Source organism: Ahaetulla prasina, chromosome 7 (genome assembly GCF_028640845.1).
Source record: "Ahaetulla prasina isolate Xishuangbanna chromosome 7, ASM2864084v1, whole genome shotgun sequence".
In the NCBI taxonomy this organism is placed as follows: domain Eukaryota; kingdom Metazoa; phylum Chordata; class Lepidosauria; order Squamata; family Colubridae; genus Ahaetulla; species Ahaetulla prasina.
The window spans coordinates 3,634,984-3,656,974 of record NC_080545.1 but is presented as its reverse complement, the minus strand read 5'-3'; the positions used below and the strand labels follow the sequence as shown (position 1 = coordinate 3,656,974).

The following is a 21,991-nucleotide window of genomic DNA, read 5'->3' as shown; positions in this document are numbered from 1 at the left end:
GCATCCCACCCCCCGAATAGCCCCGTCGGGCATCTCCGGCCTCCCCGCGGCCTTGAGGGGGGGGGTGAGAAGGGGGAAAAAAGCGCCCCCCCTCCTCAGCAACCGTTTAACCGTCTTTCCCAACCGTCGCTCCCGCGCGCCCACCCCGGCAGCCAATCAGAGCGCGGCTAGGCCACACGCTCACGCTCTCTTTTCTCCCCCCCCTCCCCTCTGCTCCCGCGCGCATCCACCTCGGAGGACGCGTGCGCGCGCACCCTCCTCCAACCGCCACAAAAAGCCTCCCCTCTCTCACCGATGGTTCCGATTCATTCCTTTCCGCCCCCCCCACCCGGCAGGGCGCAGACGCGGGCGAGAGGATGTGGAGGGACGCCGGCGGCTCCGCCGCTTCGCCGTCCGCCTACCGCGTCGCCCCTTCACACGGCGGCAGCTCGAAGGACAAGAGGAAGAGGCACCGGCCGGCCGGGCGACCCCATGGGGCAGCGGTGAGGTAGGTACGCGCGAGAGCCGCTGGCCGCCGCTTGGAGAAAGGAGCGAGAGAGGGAGACGATGCGGGCGAAGCGAGTTATCGCGAGATTTGGCCTCCCCCTCCCTCCCCTCTGCCTGGGTAGTGAAATATCGCGAGACGGGTTTATTTTCTTTTCTTTTCTTTTTTCCCCCTTCCTCTCTCGACGCTCCCCTCCCGGAGGAAACTTCGCTTTTGAAATCTCGCGTGGTTTTGCTTAGCCTGAAAAAAAAAAAGAGGCGGGGGAATTCCCCAGCCAATGAAGTGTCCCGTCCGAAGTCTCGCGAGACGTCAGTTGATCGCTCTCCCACTTCTCCCTCCCCGCCGTCTGATTCGCCCGAGAGTGAAAGATGCTCAGAGCGCATGCGCGATCCGCTCCCTGGAAGTAGAAGATAGTCTGAAAGTCAAGAGTGGCTGCTGTAAGGCAACATACGTTGTGCGATTGCGTGCGTGTATGTGTTATGGGAGGGAGGGTCGTTTGGGGTTGAAAAAATACGGCTGGCGGGGGCTCTTGCATTCTTTAAATCAAGCTTCCCACGTTGCAAAGGGGATGGCTGCTTCCTCCTTTTATTGCAGGTAGTCCTCGACTTACGACCACGGTTGAGCCCTTGTTGCTAAGCGGGACACTTGTTCCCTCTGCTTTGCCCCGTTTTACGACCTCGCTTGCCACGGTCGATAAGTGAATCCCTGCGGTTGTTAAGTGAGTCACGCTGTTCTCAAGCGAATCCAGCTTCCCCACATTGACTTTGCTGGTCAGGCGGTCGCAAAAAGGGGATCACGTGACCTCTGGGACACTGCGACCGTCATAAATGTGAGTCGGTTGCCAAGCCTCTGAATTTTGATCTCGTGACCATGGGGAGGCTGCAGTGTGAAAAACGGTCATAAGTCCCATTTTTCAGTGCCGTTGTAACTTTGAACGGTCACTAAGTGAAGTCTTGTAAGACGAGGACCTGGCAAATTGCCAAGGCATCCCTACAATGAGAGTGGCCCTGCTAGTTTAAAAGTTAACTTGCAATTTTAAAAAAAGTTATATTTAGAATGGTAGCCAGTACAGGTAGTCCTTGACTTACAACCACAATTGAGCCCAAGTTTGATGTTGATAAGTGAGTTTTGACCTAGTTTATGACTTTGCATGGACTCCATGCACCAAGTTCAGATTCTGCGAGAAGGGGGGGAAGAGGAGCTCTCATCCAAAAGCGTCTGAATTTTGATCGCGTGATCATGGGGATGCTGCAACAGTCGTAAGTGTGAGAAGCGGTCATAAGTCCCTTTTTTCAGTGCCGTTGTAACCTTGAACGGTCACTAAGTGAACTGTTGCAAGTCGAGCAGTACCTGTATTTTGTTCTGTGCTTTGATGGATGGGCTTATTTCATTTGTGCCTTGTGTTCTTCCCAACCTGTGATTAGCTGGGGAAGCGTGAAGGTGGAATGACTCGAACACGTATCCCCACAAAACTTTTCTCCTTTCTCCATGCACTGAGTTCAGATAATGCAGGGAGAGGAAAGGGAACAGCTTTGATCCAAAAGCAAAAACAGAATGCTGCACCAGTGGTCCTCAACTTACAACAGTTCGTTTACTGACTGTCATCCAAAGTTACAATGGCACTAAAAAAAGTGATTTACGACCATTTTTCACAATTACAACCTTTGCAGCAACCTCCATGGTCAAAATTCAGGCGTTTGGCCACTGGCCCGTATTTATGATGGTTGCAGTGTCCTGGGGTCACGTGATCCCCTCTTGCGGCCTTCTGACAAGCAAAGTCAAGGGGACAGCCAGATTTACTTAATAACTGTGTTACTAATTTAACAGCTGCAGGAATTCCCTTAAAAAATGTAGTGAGAAAAAGTTGTAAAATGGAACAAAACTCTATCAGCAAATGTGTCACTTAGCAACATAAATTCTCAGAATGGGAGATAAAGAGAGGCATTCAAGGTGGGCTGGACTTAGATCTCTTATGGACACGCAGGGACTCATGGCTGATGATGTGTTTGACCCCTCCCTCGGACTCAGCCTGGTCATCTCCAGTTCATTTAGGGACCAAAGTTACATTGGAAGTGAAAAAAGCGAATTTATGACCGTTTTTCACGCAACCGTTGCAGCCTTTCCATGGTCACATGATCAAAATACAGAAGCTTCAGAACTGATTCGTATTTATAACGGTCGCAGTGTCCCAGAGTCACACGATCCCTTTTTGTAACCTTCTGACAAGTCAATCGTGTTGCTGATGTAACAACCGCAGTGATTCAAGAATGGTCATAAAATGGGGAAAAATAACTTCAAAAATGTTTAGCTTAGCAGTGGAAATTTGGGGCTCAATTGTTGTGCTAAATCGAGGATTACCTGTCTAGGAGGGGCCTGCAAAAAAATTGTGCAGTTCCTCTCTTGGTCTGTTTAACAAATTGTCTTGCTCAGCAACTGCAGGAAAGCGAGGGAGGGGTCTGCAATTGCAATTGCAGATTGGTCTCCCAAATCCTGAGCGATGTGGATGACAAGCCACGAAACCAAAATAACCATGTGTGCATTGTGCTGTTGTGCAAAAGATTTGCCTTAGTCAGCTTGTTTGATAGTGTCAGGATGCCTGTGTCATTGACCTGCCTCTGCAGATGCTCATAGTTTACTAAATAACTTTATAAGTTTTTCCGCTGAGTTCAGGCAAGTGTGCTAAGTTAGTATTTACTCCAACCTAGATGTAAACTCCAATTTACTTGAATCCAAGTCTTTGTTGAATCTAGTTCAACCTGTCCATGTGGTTTTCTTGTCAACAATCAGGAAACAGTTGGCCACTGCTGCATTCCAGGCTTTCTCTGTGTGTGTGTGTGTGTGTTTTATTTTCTGCCAGTTTCACAATCCAGTGGCAGGAAGTTGTAGCACGTGGCTGACCTTGACTGATCTCAAGAAAAGCCAAGTGGGATCAGATCTGCTTAGGACATGAATAAAAAAACACCAAAGGGGAAAAAAAAACACTGTTTTTTTAATCAGTGCTGGGACCTGATAGAGTTTCATGGAACATATGTCGATTTGGAACATAAAATATAAATAGACAAAACAACTGGACTGAACAAATCTTAATAGTGAAGTGAAAAAAAGCCAGTTGAAATTCAGTAGGTGTAGAACTTTAACCTTACAATCTAAAGTATTATCGGTATATATCTGAAAACTTACCAGGTATTTCCATATCTTCATTTTTGTGAACTCCCTCTACTCAGTGCGGCCCCAATAGTTTAATTTTGTTTAAAACATTATTCTTCATGCGTGCGAGAAGCTGTCTTATGCAGAGGATTTTCAATGTTATTACAGTATCATCATCTACATTTAATAGCCTCGTTTTTAATTGATGTAGCATTTGCCTAAATCTTTCATTTAATTGGTTGCAGAAAGAAAATGAAGCTTTTCTCGGAGTCGCACAAAACAGTTTTTGTGGTCGATCACTGCCCCTACATGGCAGAATCCTGTCGACAACATGTTGAGTTTGATATGCTTGTAAAGAATCGGACGCAAGGAATCATACCTCTCGCCCCTATATCTCGATCCCTGTGGACCTGCTCAGTGGAGTCCTCCATGGAATACTGCAGGATAATGTATGATATATTCCCTTTTAAAAAACTAGTAAGTATCCATTATCTTTTATATTCAATAAGGTTTTGTAACTAAAAGCTTCTCTCCTACTGTTCTAACTCCATGCTAAGCCATGAGTTTTGGTTACCACAATTGTTGAGTGTGTGTGTGTGTGTGTATCTATCCATCTGTGTATCTATCTATCTGTCTGTCTGTCTGTCTGTCTGTCTGTCTATCTCCACAATCTGGGTAAGTCAAATCCCCAAGAATCAAATAAAGGCTTTAGTGTGAAATTTTGATTCTATCTAGTAACACCAGGCAAAGAATATTGATCTCAAAATCACTGGAAGGTACTGTTTACTAATTCAGTTGAGGACCTTAGGCTAACACGCTGAACCTCTTGCATCTTCAGTACTTCCTACATATGTAGGAAACTTACCCACATATGCGTTTTAAAATACAAGATCTTTCAGGTTCAGTAATAAATTAGTATATTTTAAAATATACATAGAGGAAAATTAATTAACTAGAAGCTTGAAGAAAGTTTAGTTCATGACACTATAAATGCCAGCAATATAGAGACTTCCCACCCATTTTTGCATAAACACATCGTACTATATATTCATATGAACTGCTAAACCCTGGGAAAAAGATAGCAGACTTTTGCTACCATTTTATCCCTCTGGTCTAGGGGTCTCCAACCTTGTCAACTTTAAGACTTGTGGACTCCAACTCCCAGAATTCTGGGAGCTGAAGTCCACAAGTCTTAAAGTTGACAAGGTTGGAGACCCCTGCTCTGCTCTAAGGGATCCGGTAACAATTCTTTCCTTTATGATTTAAACTTTTGCAATTTGTTCTTTAATGGAACCACTTAAAGCATTCCTGCGAGAATAAAATGGCATCTGATCATTTTTATTTGAACTGTATGCTATTGTATAACCTGGCATATGCATAAGGCATTAAAAATCAGCTGTCCTATTTATTCACTTAATGCTTATCAGCATTTATTGATTATTGATTCTTCGCTCTTACGTAAGGTGACAATTCCTTCATCCTTTAACCGACAGCGGGCTTGTCTTTCTCAGAAGGAACTCAATGTTATGCTTTCCCCAAACCCTGGAAATATTTGGCAGGGTTGATTGCATCGTTTCACAACTGTCGTCATTAAAAGTTGTTACGTGCGCTTTTCAGGCGAACTTCATTGTAAGCGATTCTGGAGCAAACGTCTTAAACTCGTGGAACCAAGAAGACCAAAACCTGCAAGAGGTAAATGAAAGTATTAAGGATCTACGCAGTTGTTGTCACTTCATAAAGCAGACCGATGTTGGATTCAAGCAGAGTTAGATTCTACTGAAATCTAAGGCTAAGTCAGCCGTGGCTTAAATTCCACTCAGTTTAAATCCCAGGCAGCCAATTGCTACTCTTCAGTATGGTTCGTACCGGTTTGGGCAAACAGGATGTTAATTTTACCTCTGGTTCGGTGAACTGGTAATTCTGACAACCGGCTGGCCCCTCCCCTCCCCTCCCAGGAGTCCCCATGCGGCCTATTTTGGATCTCAGTTAAGTGCAGGGGGCGTGTGGAGCCCAGGGAGGTGGGAAACAGGCCTCTCAGAGGCTCGTGGAGAGTGAAAATGGGCCTATTTCCTGCCTCGAGAGAGCCTCCGGAGCCTGGGGAGATGGAAAATGGGCCCTCCACAGCCCGTTTTGGCTCCCAGGAGGCTGCAGGGAGGCCGGCTAGGCCCAAAACAGCACGCAGGGGGTTGCCGCGTGGTCCGTTTTTACTCCCAGGGGTGTGAAGGAGGTCAGGTGCTGCCTGTCACACCCGCTGGCCACACCCACCCAGCCGGTCATTAGGGCAGAGAACCGGTTGTTAGTTTATTTGACTCCCACCACTGGGTAGGACACTTACGAAGCAGAGCTTAAGAAGATGGCTTTAGGTTTAGAGAAGAAGGACTAGAAAGAAGCATCCGCAGGGAGGTGGATTCATACCCGTTAAATGATACGGAAGAAACTGTACGTAATTAGTGTCTCTTTAGCTTTGGAAACTGAGAATGTTATAGACTCCTGGAACCCAGCATCTTTTTTGCTTCATCAGCTAATGGCCGCTTTGGCCGCGGTCGGGCCTCCCAATCCTCACGCGGACCCAGAGTGCTGCAGTATCCTGCACGGCTTGGTAGCGGCCGTAGAAGCTCTTTGCAAAATTACTGAGTACCAGCACGAGGCTCGGACCTTGCTAATGGAGAATGCCGACCGTGTGGGAAACAGAGGGCGGATCATCTGCATTACTAACGCAAAGAGGTTTGTGACACACACACACACACACACACACACACACACACACACACACACACCCATTGTGTTAAAGTGCCAGACTTGTTGCTAAGCCACCCTCACCACATTCTGGTTTATTATTTATCCTTGACCACAACGGAGCCCAAAATTTCCATCGCTGAATGAGACAGTTGTTGAGGGAGTTTTGTCCCATTGTACAACTTTTCTCGCCACCGTCGTTAAGCGAATCATAGCAGGTGTTTAGCTACTAATATGGTTGTTGAGCGAATCTGGTATCCCCATTGTCTTTGCTTGACAGAAGGTGGCCAAAGGGGATCACATGATGCCCCTCCCTCCCCCCCCAGATACCGCAACCGTCATAAGTATGAATTGGTTGCCAGGTGTCTGAATTTTGATCACGTGATCATGCGGATGTAGACATGGTCATGAGGGTGGAAAAAACAATCATAAGTCCCTTTTTTCAGTGCTGTCGTAACTTCAAATGGTCACTAAATGTTATAAGTTGAGGACTTTCTGCATGTGACTAAAATATTAACTAGTTCAGTGTAGCCATTTGCTCTGTCATTGAGCAGATTGGGAGTGTAACATTCACCTTGGAGAACATTTGTTAATACAGGTAGTCCTACAACAGTCCGTTTAGTGACCTTTCGAAGTTATAACAGCCCTGGAAAAAGTGGCTTATGGCCATTTTTCACATTACAACCGTTGCAGCATCCCCACGGTCACATAATTTAAATTTGGATACTTGACAACTGCTTCATATTTATGACAGTGGTCCCGAGGTCGTGTGATCCCCTTTTGCGACCTTCTGACAAGCAAATTCAATGGGGAAGCCAGATTCACTTAACAAGGGTGGCCAGAAAAGTAATAAATTTCTCACTTCGCAACATAAATTTTGGGCTCAATTTTGTGGTCGTAACTCGAGGATTACCTGTATTGAAGGCCACTGTATTTGATTAATTTGATTTTGAATCCACATAAACCTTTCTCCAGTAACTTCGGAATCAAGTTATAAATTAGTAATGAAATAATTGTTAATGAGAAATCTCCCTTGAGTTGAGCAAACTTACTGATGATTATACTGATGTGATTCTTCCTTGGGAATAAGAAAGGAACATTTTACCATTGAGTATTTCCCCCCCCCCCCCCCCAGTTTTCCAGATCGGGATAAAACAGTGTGAAAACTGTTACAAAAACTTACAGCTTTTCAAATTCAGATCAGAAAAAAACCACTATTCTTAGAGCACTGGGCTACACAACAGCGTGTTTTAAAAACAATCTTAATGAAAAACACATTCACATTTCCGTGGGTTATGATGATAATTCTGTATATTTCTTTTCTCTAAAATTGGGTGTTTTTTTCCGCCTTCCTTTCCAGTGATAGCCACGTACGAATGCTTGAGGAATTCGTCCAGGAAACGATACACGAACACAATAAGTTAGCGGCTAACTCTGATCAGTAAGTGCACAAAACCCGTAGCATTTTGGCTGCCTCTTATGTTTGGAATGTATAATCTTAAAAATGAAGTGCGCAGTTGCATTGTGGACGTAGAATCCGCAAGGGCTTGTCAGTTATGGGACCTTCTAGATGAGTTGCACAAGAAGTTGAATAATTCGGTGGTAGAGCCAATAGTACTGTACCCAGTTCTATTTTTGATATTTTTAATTAGAACCGACAAGATTCCAGGATTTAAGATCTAAGGATTCGGTATCCATTTAATGAAACTCCAATGTTTCTGCCGTTTCCCCAAAAATAAGACGACCTCTGATAATAAGCCCAATCGAGCTTTTGAGCACATGCGTGAAAATAAGCCCTCCCCAAAAATATTTAAACGCATGCGCAATCAGCCCCCGCCATTTCCTCTGGTTAGGGAGACAGAGCTGGAAATCAGGTAAGGTGGCAAGAGGAGCCCTGTCTTGCTCCACGCGCCCCAAAATAATAAGACCTCCCCAAAAATAAGGCCAAGTGCTTATTTCAGGGTTCAAAAAAATATAAGACGGGGTCTTATTTTCAGGAAAACACGGTATTTCATCAATATCTTTAACTACTGTGTTTCTCCGAAAAAACGACCCACCGCAATAATAAGCACAACCCTAATTTTTTTGGGGGGTGGGACCACTATTACTCCTATCCTGAAAATAAGCCCAGCGGGATGGACGTGGCCAGCATAAGTGGAAGCGCAGGGGGGGCAACTATTCAGCCGCAGCCCGCTGGCCCCCTGGAGCAGCGCAAATACCGCTTTTGCCCTTCTCTTTCTGGGCGCAGCACTTCTGCTTGTTGGGCTGCTTCCCCAAAGCCAGCAGCTCCGCGGCCAGCTGCTTTGCTTTTTCCCTCTTTTTGGAAGGCTCGCAGAAGGCGATTTGGCAAATGTTATTTGTATTTTGTGTTTTAACATGGCTGTAAACCGCCCTGAGTCCTTCGGGAGAAGGGCGGTATAGAAATTAAATTATAAATAAATAAATAAATAAAATAAATAAATGGTGTTCTGATCTACGCTTCCTAATATAGTAAAAAGCACCCAATTAGTCCCAGAAACTTTTTTTATTTTATTTTAACGGCTGTGAATTCCTTTCATTCACAACACATGCTGAATCGCTAAGAGTTTATAAATAGTCCAACAGAAGTCTGCCACAGTCCTTCGGATAAGGCTGGTAAACACCCACCTTTATCTTCTTTGACACGCTGCCAAAGACCTAATTGGCAATTGCCTTGGTAAGGCCACAGGGAAACACGGAGTCAAAAACGGAGCTTCAAAGTAAAACGATATCATCTACAACATTGCTTCCGGCAAAGGCCCACCTGCCTTTGCTCTTCCTTTATGTCTTATGGGAGGGGCCAATCATCTCTAAGCCTTACTCCCGAGTTGTCCCTTTTATTTTAACTGTTCTTGCCTTCTGGCAGCTTTGCACATGTGCGCACTGGGAGCAGGCTTCCCCTGTTCCTCTGCCTCTCTGCTGTCTGACTCTGGAGGCTCCAGAGTCTGTGCATCGCTCCCAGATGGCCCTGGCCTCACCTCTGCCTCTGACGCAGAGCCCTTGTCCGGGCCTTCTCCTGACTCCAGGACTAGCCTATGTTCCTCCACAGCTTCCTCACTGTCTGACTCCGCTACCAGCTCTGCAGGCTGCTGGCGGACCACAACAAATGGGAGGAAAATTGGGAGAGGTTTTTTGCTGCTTGTCATCCATTCCTCAAGCTCAGCACAGACTGAGGAAGGATGACAGGCAGCAAAATCCCCCATTTTCCTCCCATTTGCCAAAAAGCCTCCATTCTGAACGCTGACGGCTTGGAATGGAGGCCATGGCGCATCCAGCTCACTGAGTCTGACCTGCTGCACTTCAAAAAAAGTAAGACCGCCTCGAAAATAAGCCCAAGTGCTTATTTTCTGGGTCTTATTTTCTGAGAATTAATAAGTGGAACGACTTGCCTGCAGAAGTTGTGAATGTTCCAGCACTGGAAATTTTTTTAAGAAACACGGTAGTTGATTGAGAATCCTTACCTATCTTCCGTGTCATGAGAAATTGGTGTCCAAATGCTCTTATCAGAAAATTTGCATAGAAGAATACAAGAGAACACGTAGAATATTGATTGGAATTAAGAGATTCTTTCTGTCTAGATATTTCCTGAATTTAATAATAACCACAATCCTGTAAGCATTCCGGTGACCTCTGAAAGTTTTTGATCTTCAGTTTTCATCAACGATGAAATGCGCCATTATTTATTTTATGACAAAATATTTTGGCTTCTTCAGTCTTATGCAGATCCAGAAATGCGAGCTGGTTTTAATTCATACTTATCCTGTTGGGGAAGAAAGCCTGGTATCCGATCATCTTAAAAAAGAGGTAAGTCTCTTAAATCAATGTATAAACTCAGATTGTTTTGGGAATGTGTCTTGAAAATATCAGTTAAGCTTATTCAGGTACCGTTTCTTGCCTGGCACGTCTACCCGAAGAGTAGAGAAGCAAAGAGTAGCACTATCACTTAAACTTATATACCGCTTCACGGTGGTTTACTGCCCTCTCTAAGTGGTTTACAGAGTCACCATCTTGCCCCCAACAATTTGGTTCCTCATTTCACCGACCTAGGAAGGTCGGAAGGATGAATCAACCTTGAGCAGGTCAGGATTGAACTGCTGCCAGTGGGCACTGTGTTAGTGGTGTGCAATACTGCACTCTCACCACTGCTGTGGGTCCCATCCCTTAAGGAGGTACATCCGTCGAAGCACAGAAGAAGGACCACCTTCTCCGGGGTCCCTCCCTCTTTGTGGACTATCATCCCTTCAGAAATTACACTGGCCTCCATTTTGACACACAATGGAGGCCATCAAATGGTTGATTTGAGTGTGTCTTGTCACCGAGGGGTGTATGTGAGGGGGTTATATTTTTATTTTTATTTTATTTATTTATCTATTTATTATTTTATGTTATTTTTTATTTTTACTTTTATTTATTTATTTATTTTTTATTTTATTATTTTACTATAGTTTATTTTGTTTATTTTATTATAATTTATTTTATTATTTTATTTTATTATTACATTACATTATGTTATTTTCTACCATATGTTTTTAGTTTCTGTAAGCTGCCTAGAGTCCCCATGAGAACGAATGGGTGGTTGGGTGGCTTATATAAATTTTCCAAACTGAAGAAATACTTTCCTTTTTTAAAAAAAAAAATGGTTCTCTTAAATCAGGGGTCTCCAACCTTGGTCCCTTTAAGACTTGTGGACTTCAACTCCCAGCAAAACTGGCTGAGGAACTCTGGGAGTTGAAGTCCACAAGTCTTAAAGGGACCAAGGTTGGAGGCCCCTGTCTCAAATGATGGCTTACGGAGGAGTCCATTCCACGTCCGCGCATGTGTGTGTCTTTTGTCTTTTCTTTGAAAAAGCTCTCCCCTGTTTTAACCAGCGAAGTCCATAGCGTTCGGGCTGGACGGCACCTGGCCACCAGGTTGAATCTTTTAGTTCAGCAGCATTTCGATCTGGCTTCCACCACTATAACTAACATCCCGATGAAGGTAAGCCCCCCACCCCCCACCCCCCAAACAATCTCAAGCCGCTGGGCCCGTTTCTTTCTAAATCCGTTGAGCGGGGTTGTTTTATTTTTTTACGATTCATTTTACTGCAAATGATTGCCTTTGCTTTTTTTATTTTTCCCCCCTTCTTCATTATCGCCTTTTTTTTTCTTGTTTCTCGTTTTTTTTTTTTTTTTTTACTAGCCTACATTCAATGTCTGTGATCAGGTTAGTAAATTTTGACGGAGGAGGAAGAAGAAGGGAAAAAGAAAAAAGAAAGAAAGAAAGAAAAAAGGATCACAGAACAAACCAATAGCCTTCTTGGCTTTTTAGCAGTTTATTCAATTGTTAATGTGGCATTGGACTTTAATTTTATTTTATGGGGAACAATAGCCTTGTTTGCTTCAAACGATTCTTTGTCTGTGATTCTTTTTGTTTCCAAAGCCTGTGTTAGAAATTTCCCTCCTGCTGCCCCATGTGCATTTTAGTGGCCTAGCCAGCCTTTCTCTCCCTCTGTCTCGTTTCCACGTCCACTCAACACACGAAGGTGTTTGTAACAAGTAGAAAGCAAGAAGGCGAATTCCTTCCCTAAATCAGGCCCAGTTGCAGGTACCGTGTTTTTCCAAAAATAAGTCTGGGTCTTATATTAATTTTTGCTCCAAAAGATGTCTTAGGGCTTATTTTCTGGTTAGGTCTTATTTTCGGGGAAATACAGTACTAAATGCATCCATCTGGCTGACAGTCTTAACTGGGGCTTATTTTTGGGGGTAGGGCTTATATTACGAGCATCCTGAAAAATCCTGCTAGGACTTATTTTTCAGTTGGGTCTTATTTTCGGGGAAACAGGGTAGTCCTCGACTTTTTTTTTTTAATTTGCATTTATATCCCGCCCTTCTCCGAAGACTCAGGGCGGCTTACACTATGTCAAGCAATAGTCTTCATTCTATTTGTATATTTATATACAAAGTCAACTTATTGCCCCCAACAATCTGGATCCTCATTTTACCTACCTTATAAAGGATGGAAGGCTGAGTCAACCTTGGGCCTGGTGGGGCTTGAACCCACAGTAATTGCAAGCATCTGCTGTTAATAACAGACTGCATTAGCAGTCTGAGCCACTCAAGGACCCCCTTACAACCGCAATCCCCCTAAATTTCTGCTGCTAAGCGAGGTGTTTGTTAAGTGAGCTTGGCCTCATTTTGCGACCTTGCTTGCCGCCCCTGTTAAGCGAATCATTGCAGCTGCTTTGTATCCAGGGGGGTCACACCATCCCCGTTTTGCGACCTTCTGACAAGCGATGTCAACGGGGAAGCCCAGATTCACTTAACCATTTAAGAACTGCGGCGATTTCACTTAACAACGGCGGCAAGAATGGTCCCAAAATGTGGCAAAGCTCCTTCCACAAACTAGTTTATTTTCCCCGTGCTTTATCGGCCTTATGACGACTGCTAGAAGAGGAAGCCAGAGAGATGAATTCTAATCGGGCAGATGTTAGAAAGGGAAATATTTGCATTGGTTTTAAAAAAAAAAAAAAAATCTGCACAGAAGGAAAAGTTAGAATAACTGTCAGGATTGTTTGCTGGATTTTAAATCTCCCGTGTACAGAACACAAGTGCAATTTCAACCCAGTGGGCTTGAGCCATTTTAATGGCACTTGACCGGATGCCTTTTAATGTTTGCAAAGACCTTGTTTGCAACCGACTGACCTCCGGGCTGCCGGGCTGCTTTTCTCTTCTTCTTTCCTGTTGTCCTTCCTTGCAACGTTTCTTTCCCCTCTATGATTCATTGAAAAAAAAACAAAAAAACCCGAAGCCCTAGGTCGGTTGGTTGGTTTTGCTAATCTGCCATATACATCACGTTTGTCGATCTGCCCCATCCGTTTCAAAAACCCTGCTTATATTTTGCTTTTTTTAAAATGCTTATTGTGGTTTTTTTTAAAGTGCTTATTTTGCTTCTCTTTTTTTTTTTTTAATCCTTCTGCATGCAGCTTCTAGGCTTCAGCTGTGGCAGCCAGATAAGACTATGTGTGGCTTCTCTTGTTAAACCCTCCCAAAAACAAACTTCCATTAAAAAAATTAAGAATGGCTAGCTTTTCATCATCTTTTAATAACCCCATAATCCCTTGTGGGTGGAATCTGGGGAACTGAAGGGAGCTGAGTGTTTACTGGCCGGATGCCCCTCCTGTCGCCAATGTGGAGTTTTGTTCAGAATATGGAGTTATTTCAGCAGATATATTCTCATGATGCCCAGAGAGAGAAATATCTGCCTCTGCCTAGGATCGAACTCACAGCCTCCTGATCGTGAGGCAAGAGCGCCACCTCTGGGCCACCTCAATGGCTAGTTTTTCGATTACCGCTAATTCTTTAAGAAATGGAAAAACTTCTTTATCCGCCATCTTATCACTGGACAGAAGTGGGTGCTGGATCTGTTTTTAGATTGGCGTTTTTATTTTAATTTGTCGCCAATTAAAACGAGTTCGCCTCTTGGCTTCTCCCTAGGCCAGGAAAAAAAGTAATTTCAAGAAACCTTGAGGTTTTTCTAATCTGAAATTTTTTCCTTTTGGAAAGCAAAAGGTAGAATTGTCGCTTTATGGATTGAAAAAGAAAAAGAAGGAAAAAAAACAACTAAAACAGGGGTCCCCAGATTCTGGGAGTTGAAGTCCTCCAGGCTTAAAAGTTGCCAAGGTTGGGGACCCCTGAACTAAAAAGAATGTTGGTTCAGGTAATGTTACAATTCTTGTTTTTTTTTTTTTTAAATAAAAATAAAAATCCAGGAAGAACAACATGCCAACACCTCGGCCAATTATGATGTGGAGCTGCTCCATCACAAGGAAGCCCATGTAGACTTTTTAAAAAGCGGTGAGTATGGCAAAAATAAAAATAAAATCTTTGTATTTGCAAAGGAACGAGAAAACTGTTCATCATTCTATAAGGGCTGTTACGATACTTCATAATCTATACAGCTAGTCCTCGACTTACCACTAGAATTGAGCCCAAAATGTCTGTTGCTAAGCAAAACATTTGTTAAATGAATTTTATGCCCTTTTACGACCTTTCTTGCCAGGTCGTGGTTAGAATGCAGTATTGCAGGCTAACTCTGCTCACTGCCAGCAGTTCGATCCTGATCTGATCAAGGTTGACTCAGCCTTCTGTCCTTCCGAGGTCGTAAAATGAGGGCCCAGATTGTTGGGGGCAAGAGGCTGACTCTGTAAACTGCTTAGAGAGGGCCGTAAGGCACCGTGAAGCGGTATATAAATCAAAGTGCTATTGCTATATATCATTTTAAAGCATCCAAGCATACTGGCTAGGACCCACAGCATTTCTTGCACCAGCAAAATAAATAAATAAAATAAAATAAAATTCTATTTTGACATCCAAGGAAATTTTGTAGAAAGAAAGGATTCAAACCAATGCCACTGAGTCGTTCAGAGTAATATTAATGCCAATGGATCAGTCTACAGAATATAACGGGGACCTCAAAACGGCCTGCATTCTTCTTTTCCTTAATTAATGCTTGTTGTAGCAAGACCATCATTTTCTCCCTTTTTCAGTCGTGTTGCTATTAATATATCATTAGGTTCTATTAATTAATCTTCCAACTGTGTATCGCAGGTGATAATCACATGGGTGGCAGCAGCAAAGAGGGCACTTTCAAAGAAACCATCACTTTAAAATGGTGCACCCCAAGAACAAATAGCGTCGGTAAATATCCATTTTTCCTCTAAAGCTTTTCACATGTTGCTTAATTCTAGAGATTGTTTTATTTGTTCCTCTTTTTTTTCCCTTCTAAATTATGGCAATGGGGCAGGATCATGTTTTTAAACTTGCCTGAATGACATAACTTCAAACTCTTTCTGTAAAGAATATGACTTCTAATTAAGATCAGTTATTCTCGTAAGACTTGTAAAAATTCTCCTTTCTCCCCCCACCACACTCGCTCAGAACTGCATTACTGCACCGGAGCGTACAGGATATCCCCCGTCGATGTGAACAGCCGGCCTTCTTCTTGCCTAACCAACTTTCTTCTTAACGGTAAAACATTTTCATTCAACATTCATACGAAACAATGATTGCCGTTTACTGACTGTGCATTTGAGATTGAATTAGGAGAAACATCATCTGAGGCAGAGGTCAGATTCAGTGTTGGTGACAACTCATGAGTTGCCTTGCCAAGGGGGATGGGAACACGTCAAAGCAGCACGGCAGCCAAAAAACAAAAGCACATTCCAGGCATATCTCTCTCAAGGCTGTCTCCCAGGGTTACCCCCAGCAGCCGGAGGGGAATGATCTCTACAACCCACAAAATTGCTCCGTTAGCGAATGTGACGATGACACACCCTGGGGGGAGGGGGGGAAATGGTCATGCCTGGGTCGTATATTACATGGGCCCAGAGTTGGCTTCACTTGGAACGTGCCGACATGAAGCTCCTAATAAATAACTGGATTTCTTTTGAAGCTTGGCTCAAGGCTCATGACTTAATTAGGGCATCCTTCGGAACCCTGATAGTTGGTTCAGATTTAGGCATCTGTTTCAGCTCTTAACAGGGAATCCACAATTCAGGCAAAAATGGAAGAATTCTCTTGGGAATGAGCGAGCCTCAGCTCCTGCCTTGGCTAACCCAGGTTTTCCTTTCCTTAAAAGGATGCTGTTAGCCTTTTTAGGTTGGGCAGAAAGGATGGATTTGGAACAGAGAATCTTCTTCTATGGAGATTCTCCGCCATCCAGATCATGGTTGTCCTAAAGGAGCTTTTTTCAAGAGGCAAGTGGACTTTCTGGTTTTTCTTTGAAGATGTTCCACTTCTCATCCAAGAAGCATTTTCAACTCTGACTGGATGGTGGGGAATGGAAGGATTAAGAGCCAGTCCAGTTTTTAGAATAGAATAGAATAGAATTTTTTATTGGCCAAGTGTGATTGGAAACACAAGGAATTTGTCTTTGGTGCATATGCTCTCAGCGTCCATAAAAGAAAAGATACCTTCATCAAAAATTCTAAAGTACAACAGATTCTAAGGTTGAACTCGAATGTCTCTTCCACTGTAGGAAAATCTCTTTCTTGGAATCTAGAAGCCTATTCTTCGATTGATTTCTTCTTTAATTACAAACCAGAAGGATGATCAGGTGTCGCACAGATCGTCCCGCGAAATAATGAGTAGACATTTTCCTTTTTCCACAGGCCGTTCTGTGTTGTTGGAACAACCCCGGAAGTCTGGCTCAAAAGTAATCAGTCACATGCTGAGCAGTCACGGAGGGGAGATATTCCTGCACGTGTTAAGCACTTCTCGATCCATTCTGGAGGATCCCCCTTCCATCAGTGAAGGATGTGGGGGCAGAGTCACCGACTACAGGATTACTGTGAGTTTGGCTTAAATTGTTGCAGCCTGACAGCCGCCGGCCCCTCCAGCAGCCAAATCAGGAGGAGGAGGAGGAGGAGGAGGCGTGGGAGTCAGGGTCAGCATCAAGGCAACCTTAGGGCTCCTAGGGGGAAGAGGGAATGGAGGTGTCAGAGATAGAGACAGATGAGGAGCCTGGGCCATCCGTCAGCCCTCAGATGGAGAGTCAACACTCCCCAGGTTTGGAGGTGGCTGATGAGGAAGAGGAGGAACAGCTGGGTCCAGTGCCTCACGCGCAGATGCGCAGAAGGCAGAGGAGAGGAGAACAGTGGAAATCTATGGGCCGGTCCTTGGGACGGAAGAACCACAGTTGCTAGCAATGCCCCACCGTAGCTCTGTGGGGGGATAAAAGGCAGTGGGCGGAGATGAATAGATGTGGCAGACAACTCTTCATCTTCTGTCCGGACAGACTTGTTAGCCCGCGTTGAGAGAGAAACTTTTTGCCAGGGCTGCTGGCGCTCCTAATAAAGGAATCATTGCTTCAACTATAGAGGGTTTGTCGTGTTTGGGGAACTGGGTCAGAACACAAAGGTTAAATTCTGAGCTTCACTCCTAATAGAAATAGGCTTTGAGATATGATCCACAGTGATGACAGATTCGATGTCACTAGAATGTGTGACTATCCCAGCTTTTGAAAACATCTCACGAGTAATTTTTTTTTTTTTAAGTTGGAATTTTTCTATACATTGAACACTTTCAAACCAGGTTAATTTAATATGAAACAAGATGCAGTGACTAAAACCGACGTCGTCTTTTAATATCTCTTGGAAAGACTGCTGATTGTATTTTATTTTATTTTTTTGCGACGTAGGATTTTGGTGAATTTATGAGAGAAAATAGGCTCGCTCCTTTCCTAGAGCCTAGGTACAAGAATGACGAGAGCCTCGAGGTTCCTTTGGAACGCGCCAAAGACCAGCTGGAGAAGCACACACGTTACTGGCCCATGATTATTTCACAGACTACCATATTCAACATGCAGGCGGTAGGTAATGCTGGCGGCCTTGAGTTCCCAGCCATCGGGGCACGTTTCACTCGCCAGTGTTCAAATCTCACTGAAGTATATTGGGCAGTCACGCCCCCTTAGATGAAAATACAATTCGGAAAATATTGGATTGTGCAGAGATGGATAGATTGACATTGAAAATAAAAGATAAAGGAGATACAGAATGTTATTTAAGGTGGAATAGGTTTCATCAATGGTTAGAGATGAGAGGTAGAAATTAGATGAAGAAAAAGCAGTGTTTTGTTCAGTGCGACTGTCATGAATATTGCCAAGGGTCCGGATTTGGATCACATGACCACGAGGATGCTGGAAAGGTTGTAAGTCTGAAAAACGCTCCAGGTCACTTTTTTTCAATGCCTTGTAGCTTTGAACAGTCGCTAAATGAACTGTTGTAAGTCGAGGACTCCCTATATCTGAAAGCATTTACATGAAACCAAGTGATGCCCTCCTTTATAACACAAAACTCTTAATTCATAAGATTCGTGTGACTTCTGTGGTTCTGTCTGTAGCTGGATGTGATTGGCATGGAAATCCATCCAATAATGAATCTTTCAGCAATATGAATAATTCACTTTATTGAAAGCCAGCCTGACCATTGCAATCTATAGAATAGAATAGAATAAATTAAATTGAATTTTTATTGGCCAAGTGTGATTGGACACACAAGGAATATTTGGTGCATATGCTCTCAGCATACATAAAAAGACAAGGTACATTCGTCGAGAATCATAAGGTACAACACTTAATGATAGATAATGATATATGCCTGATGAGGAAGTTCACCAATAATCTTCGTTTTCTTTCTTTCTTTCTTTCTTTATTTCTTTCTTTCTTTCTTTCTTTCTTTCTTTCTTTCTTTCTTTCTTTCTTTCTTTCTTTCCTTCCTTCCTTCCTTCCTTCCTTCCTTCCTTCCTCCTTCCTTCCTTCCTTCCTTCCTTTCTTTCTTTCTTTCTTTCCTTCCTTCCTTCCTTCCTTCCTTCCTTCCCTCCCTCCCTCCCTCCGTCTTCCTTCCTTCCTTCATTCCTTCCCTCCCTCCCTCCGTCTTCCTTCCTTCCTTCCTTTCTTCCTTCCTTCCTTTCTTCCTTCCTTCCTTCCTTCCTTCCTTCCTTCCTTCCTTCCTTCCTTTCTTTCTTTCTTTCTTTCTTTCTTTCTTTCTTTCTTTCTTTCTTTCTTTCTTTCTTTCTTTCTTTCTTTCTTTCTTTCTCTTCCAGGTGGTGCCATTAGCCAGCGTCATTGTCAAAGAAGCCCTGACAGATGAAGATGTGCTCACCTGTCAGAAAACAATTTACAGTCTGGTGGAAATGGAAAGGAAAAATGATCCCTTGCCGATCTCCACCGTTGGAACAAGAGGAAAGGGCCCTAAAAGGCAAGGGTGTATTTTTTTATCTTTTAGTATGTAATTGAAATGAAATTTTGGATATAGAGATGAGCAAGCCTTCTCCTTCTCGCCACCAACATATAAGTGCCAGGGTTCTAATGGATGCCCTAATTAAATCATGGGCCTCCAGCCAAGCTTCAAAAGAAATCCAATTATTTATTAGGAGTTCATGTCGGCAGGTTCCAAGTGAAGCCAACGCTGACCCCACGTAATTTATGGCCCTAATCATGACCCTGTTTCAACCCCCCCCCCCAGTGTGTCATCAATCACATTCGCCAGTGGAGCAATTTCATGGGTTGTAGAGACCACTCCCCTCCAGGGGGCTGTTGGTAACCCTGGATGGATAGAGAGAGAGATATGTAGACAGAGATATGTGGATGGATGGATGGATGGATGAATAGATAGATAAATAAATGACAGACAGATGAGAGAGAGACAGAGAGAAAGGAGATGATAGATACTGTAGATGATAGATGGATGAGAAAGAGAGAGGGAGAGGATGGATAGACTGATAAATAAATTTTGGGGTCGAGGACTACCTGAATCTCCAGAAAAAAGAAAAAAAACAAAGTAAAATTCAATGTGGGAGCTCCGTTGTTGTTGTTGTTGTTATTGTTGGGATCCCCCCTTTGTGTTGTCGTCCAGGGACGAACAGTACAGGATCATGTGGAATGAACTGGAGACCCTTGTTAGGGCTCACATCGCCAACTCGGATAAACACCAGCGGGTCTTGGAGTGTCTTCTGACTTGCAGAAGTAAACCTCCCGAAGAAGAGGAGCGCAAGAAACGAGGCAGGAAAAGAGAAGAAAAAGAGGACAAGTCCGAGAAAGCGGGGAAAGATTACGAATCGGAAAAATCCTGGCAGGAATCAGAAAGGTGAGCTTCTCAGGGTTGATTAATTCGCACCCAGGACAATGGAGAACTAGTTTGCCCCATCATCACAGCATCCGTGAGGTCACCGAGTTATTTTCTCTTGGTCTCTGTAGGTTAAAAGGTTTATTAGATCGTGAAAAAGAGGAACTTGCAGAAGCAGAAGTCATTAAAGATTCCCCCGATTCCCCGGAGCCCCCCAACAAGAAGCCCCTTGTTGCAATGGATGACTTGCCAGGGCCGGAAAAAAATAAAGGTACAAAAATAAAAATCCAAATCATTTCAAGCTATCCAAAAAAGTGAACTGGTGGCTGATGGAAGGCATATTTTTATGTATAAGCAAAAATGGGCACTTAAGGAAAACGATGCCTGGGTAGAGAACAGAATGATGGTATGGACTGCAGTTAAACTTTTATGAAGGAAACAGCTGCAGATCCACCCTACCTGTTTAGATTCTGCCTGAATTTATGGAGTGGACTTATTCCACAAAAGCGAGTAGAATTAAAACCCGAAGGATAGGCTTGTTCGGTGTCAGTTCATCACCCCATGGCACTGATCACATTAATTTCAACAAAGGCATAAGCCAGTACTATGGTTGCATCATAGATTGAACAGATGATAAAAATTCTGCACCTGGAGGGCGCTTACATTTTCTTTATGGGTTTTTATCTTTTAGGGCCGATATCCCTTCTGTCTCTTTGGAGCAACAGGATTAATGCTGCAAATTCTAGGAAGCATCAAGAATTTATTGGTCGCTTAAGTTCTGTCAACAATAAAGCCGAACTGTACCAACATCTTAAAGAGGAGAATGGGTTTGTATCTCCACATAGCTTGCTACAGGATGTGTGGTTATTTCTGGTTAATGTATCTGAACATTTTGCCCATCAGTACATTAAAGTGTAATCTTAATAAGTAATATGAAAGATAATTGAGCTTCCCTTCTCTTTGTTCAATATGATGGCATTAAAATATTCTGTTAGTGACATTGTATGTGTGTGTGTGGGGGTGGGTGGCCCAGAGGTGGAGCTCTCGCCTCACAATCAGGAGGCTGTGAATTTGATCCTAGGTAGAGGCAGATATTTCTCTCTCTGGGCACCATGAGAATATTATCTGCTGAAATAACACTCCACATTGGCAACATGAAGGGCATCCGGCCATTAAAACGCTCTGCTAGGTCCATTCAGTTGCCCATGGATTATGGGGTGGTTAAAAAAGATTTAATTCTTGTAAATATCGTCTTGCAAAGGAAAGGCTTATATGGACATCGTTGGTTTTGGTTTTTTTTTTTGATAAAAAGCAGTTTGTTAAGAATATACTTAATTTCCTAAACTCAACAGAAATCCCTGAACTCAGCTGAATTCCTGAACTTAAAACGGCAATTAAAATTGAAGAACACATAAACCAGCTTGGAGATTTAGGTTAAGCTGAAGTTTTTAAAAGCCTTGCTTCCCAATTGTGATGGGTATTTATTGAACACTTATTTCGATCCTGTGCTATGGATTGATGAAATAAACTTTCATCCCCAAAAATTCAGTTGATTCTAAAGCAAGATAAAATAAGTTGATCTTCAGCCAGAGTTGCAAATATAAGGGAAACTAAATTAAATCATTGTTGCAAATTGGCTATAATGGAACTACAATTTTTGCTGTCTTTTTATCCTACCCTGTTCTGTATACATAATTTTTAAGGTTGTATCTCTTTTTACATTTAAAAGCAAAACTATGAATGTGGCTCTCAGCCTTCATTTTCCGATTTTTAGATAAATGACAAAGATGTTCATTAACTTTGTAATTTTGATTTGTTTTAGAATGGAAACCACAGAAAATGGGAAACCCAGCCGGCAGTGAATTCTGTTCACGACCTGTAAACTTTTAATGCCTGATTTGATATCTCTATCTAACTGTACAGTTCTGTTACTTTGATTGCTTTTTACATTTTTGTAATAATTTTAGCGCTTTTGTATGAAAATGCAAAATAAATATACTATTTGT

The 21,991-nt window shown here is 43.1% G+C and overlaps 2 protein-coding genes across 6 annotated transcripts in view; one reads left to right on the top strand and one right to left on the bottom strand.

Annotated features, from left to right (window-relative positions):
- Positions 1-585, bottom strand: part of FGFR1OP2 (FGFR1 oncogene partner 2) — a 12,407-nt gene extending 11,822 nt beyond the window's left edge. Inside the window, exon 1 of one of the 3 annotated variants that reach the window (XM_058189796.1) lies at positions 293-585. The gene's annotated coding sequence lies outside the window, so the exon portion shown is untranslated. The remainder of the gene's footprint in view (positions 1-292) is intronic. The other 2 variants (XM_058189795.1, XM_058189794.1) reach the window with 2 other exon arrangements.
- INTS13 (integrator complex subunit 13) lies at positions 292-21,991 on the top strand. Of its 3 annotated transcripts, none has more exons than XM_058189789.1 (17): positions 292-487; positions 3,877-4,108; positions 5,249-5,323; positions 6,153-6,355; positions 7,728-7,808; positions 10,099-10,189; positions 11,234-11,362; positions 14,133-14,217; positions 14,971-15,060; positions 15,301-15,390; positions 16,533-16,711; positions 17,561-17,731; positions 18,964-19,118; positions 19,776-20,006; positions 20,117-20,256; positions 20,677-20,812; positions 21,808-21,991. In XM_058189789.1, the coding sequence occupies exons 1-17, from the start codon at positions 357-359 to the stop codon at positions 21,845-21,847; spliced, it is 2,259 nt and encodes a 752-aa protein (XP_058045772.1). In that variant the 5' UTR covers positions 292-356; the 3' UTR covers positions 21,848-21,991. The 3 variants fall into 3 exon arrangements, with proteins under 3 accessions (XP_058045772.1, XP_058045773.1, XP_058045774.1); XM_058189791.1 differs by lacking the exon at positions 292-487 and adding an exon at positions 781-921; XM_058189790.1 differs by lacking the exon at positions 11,234-11,362.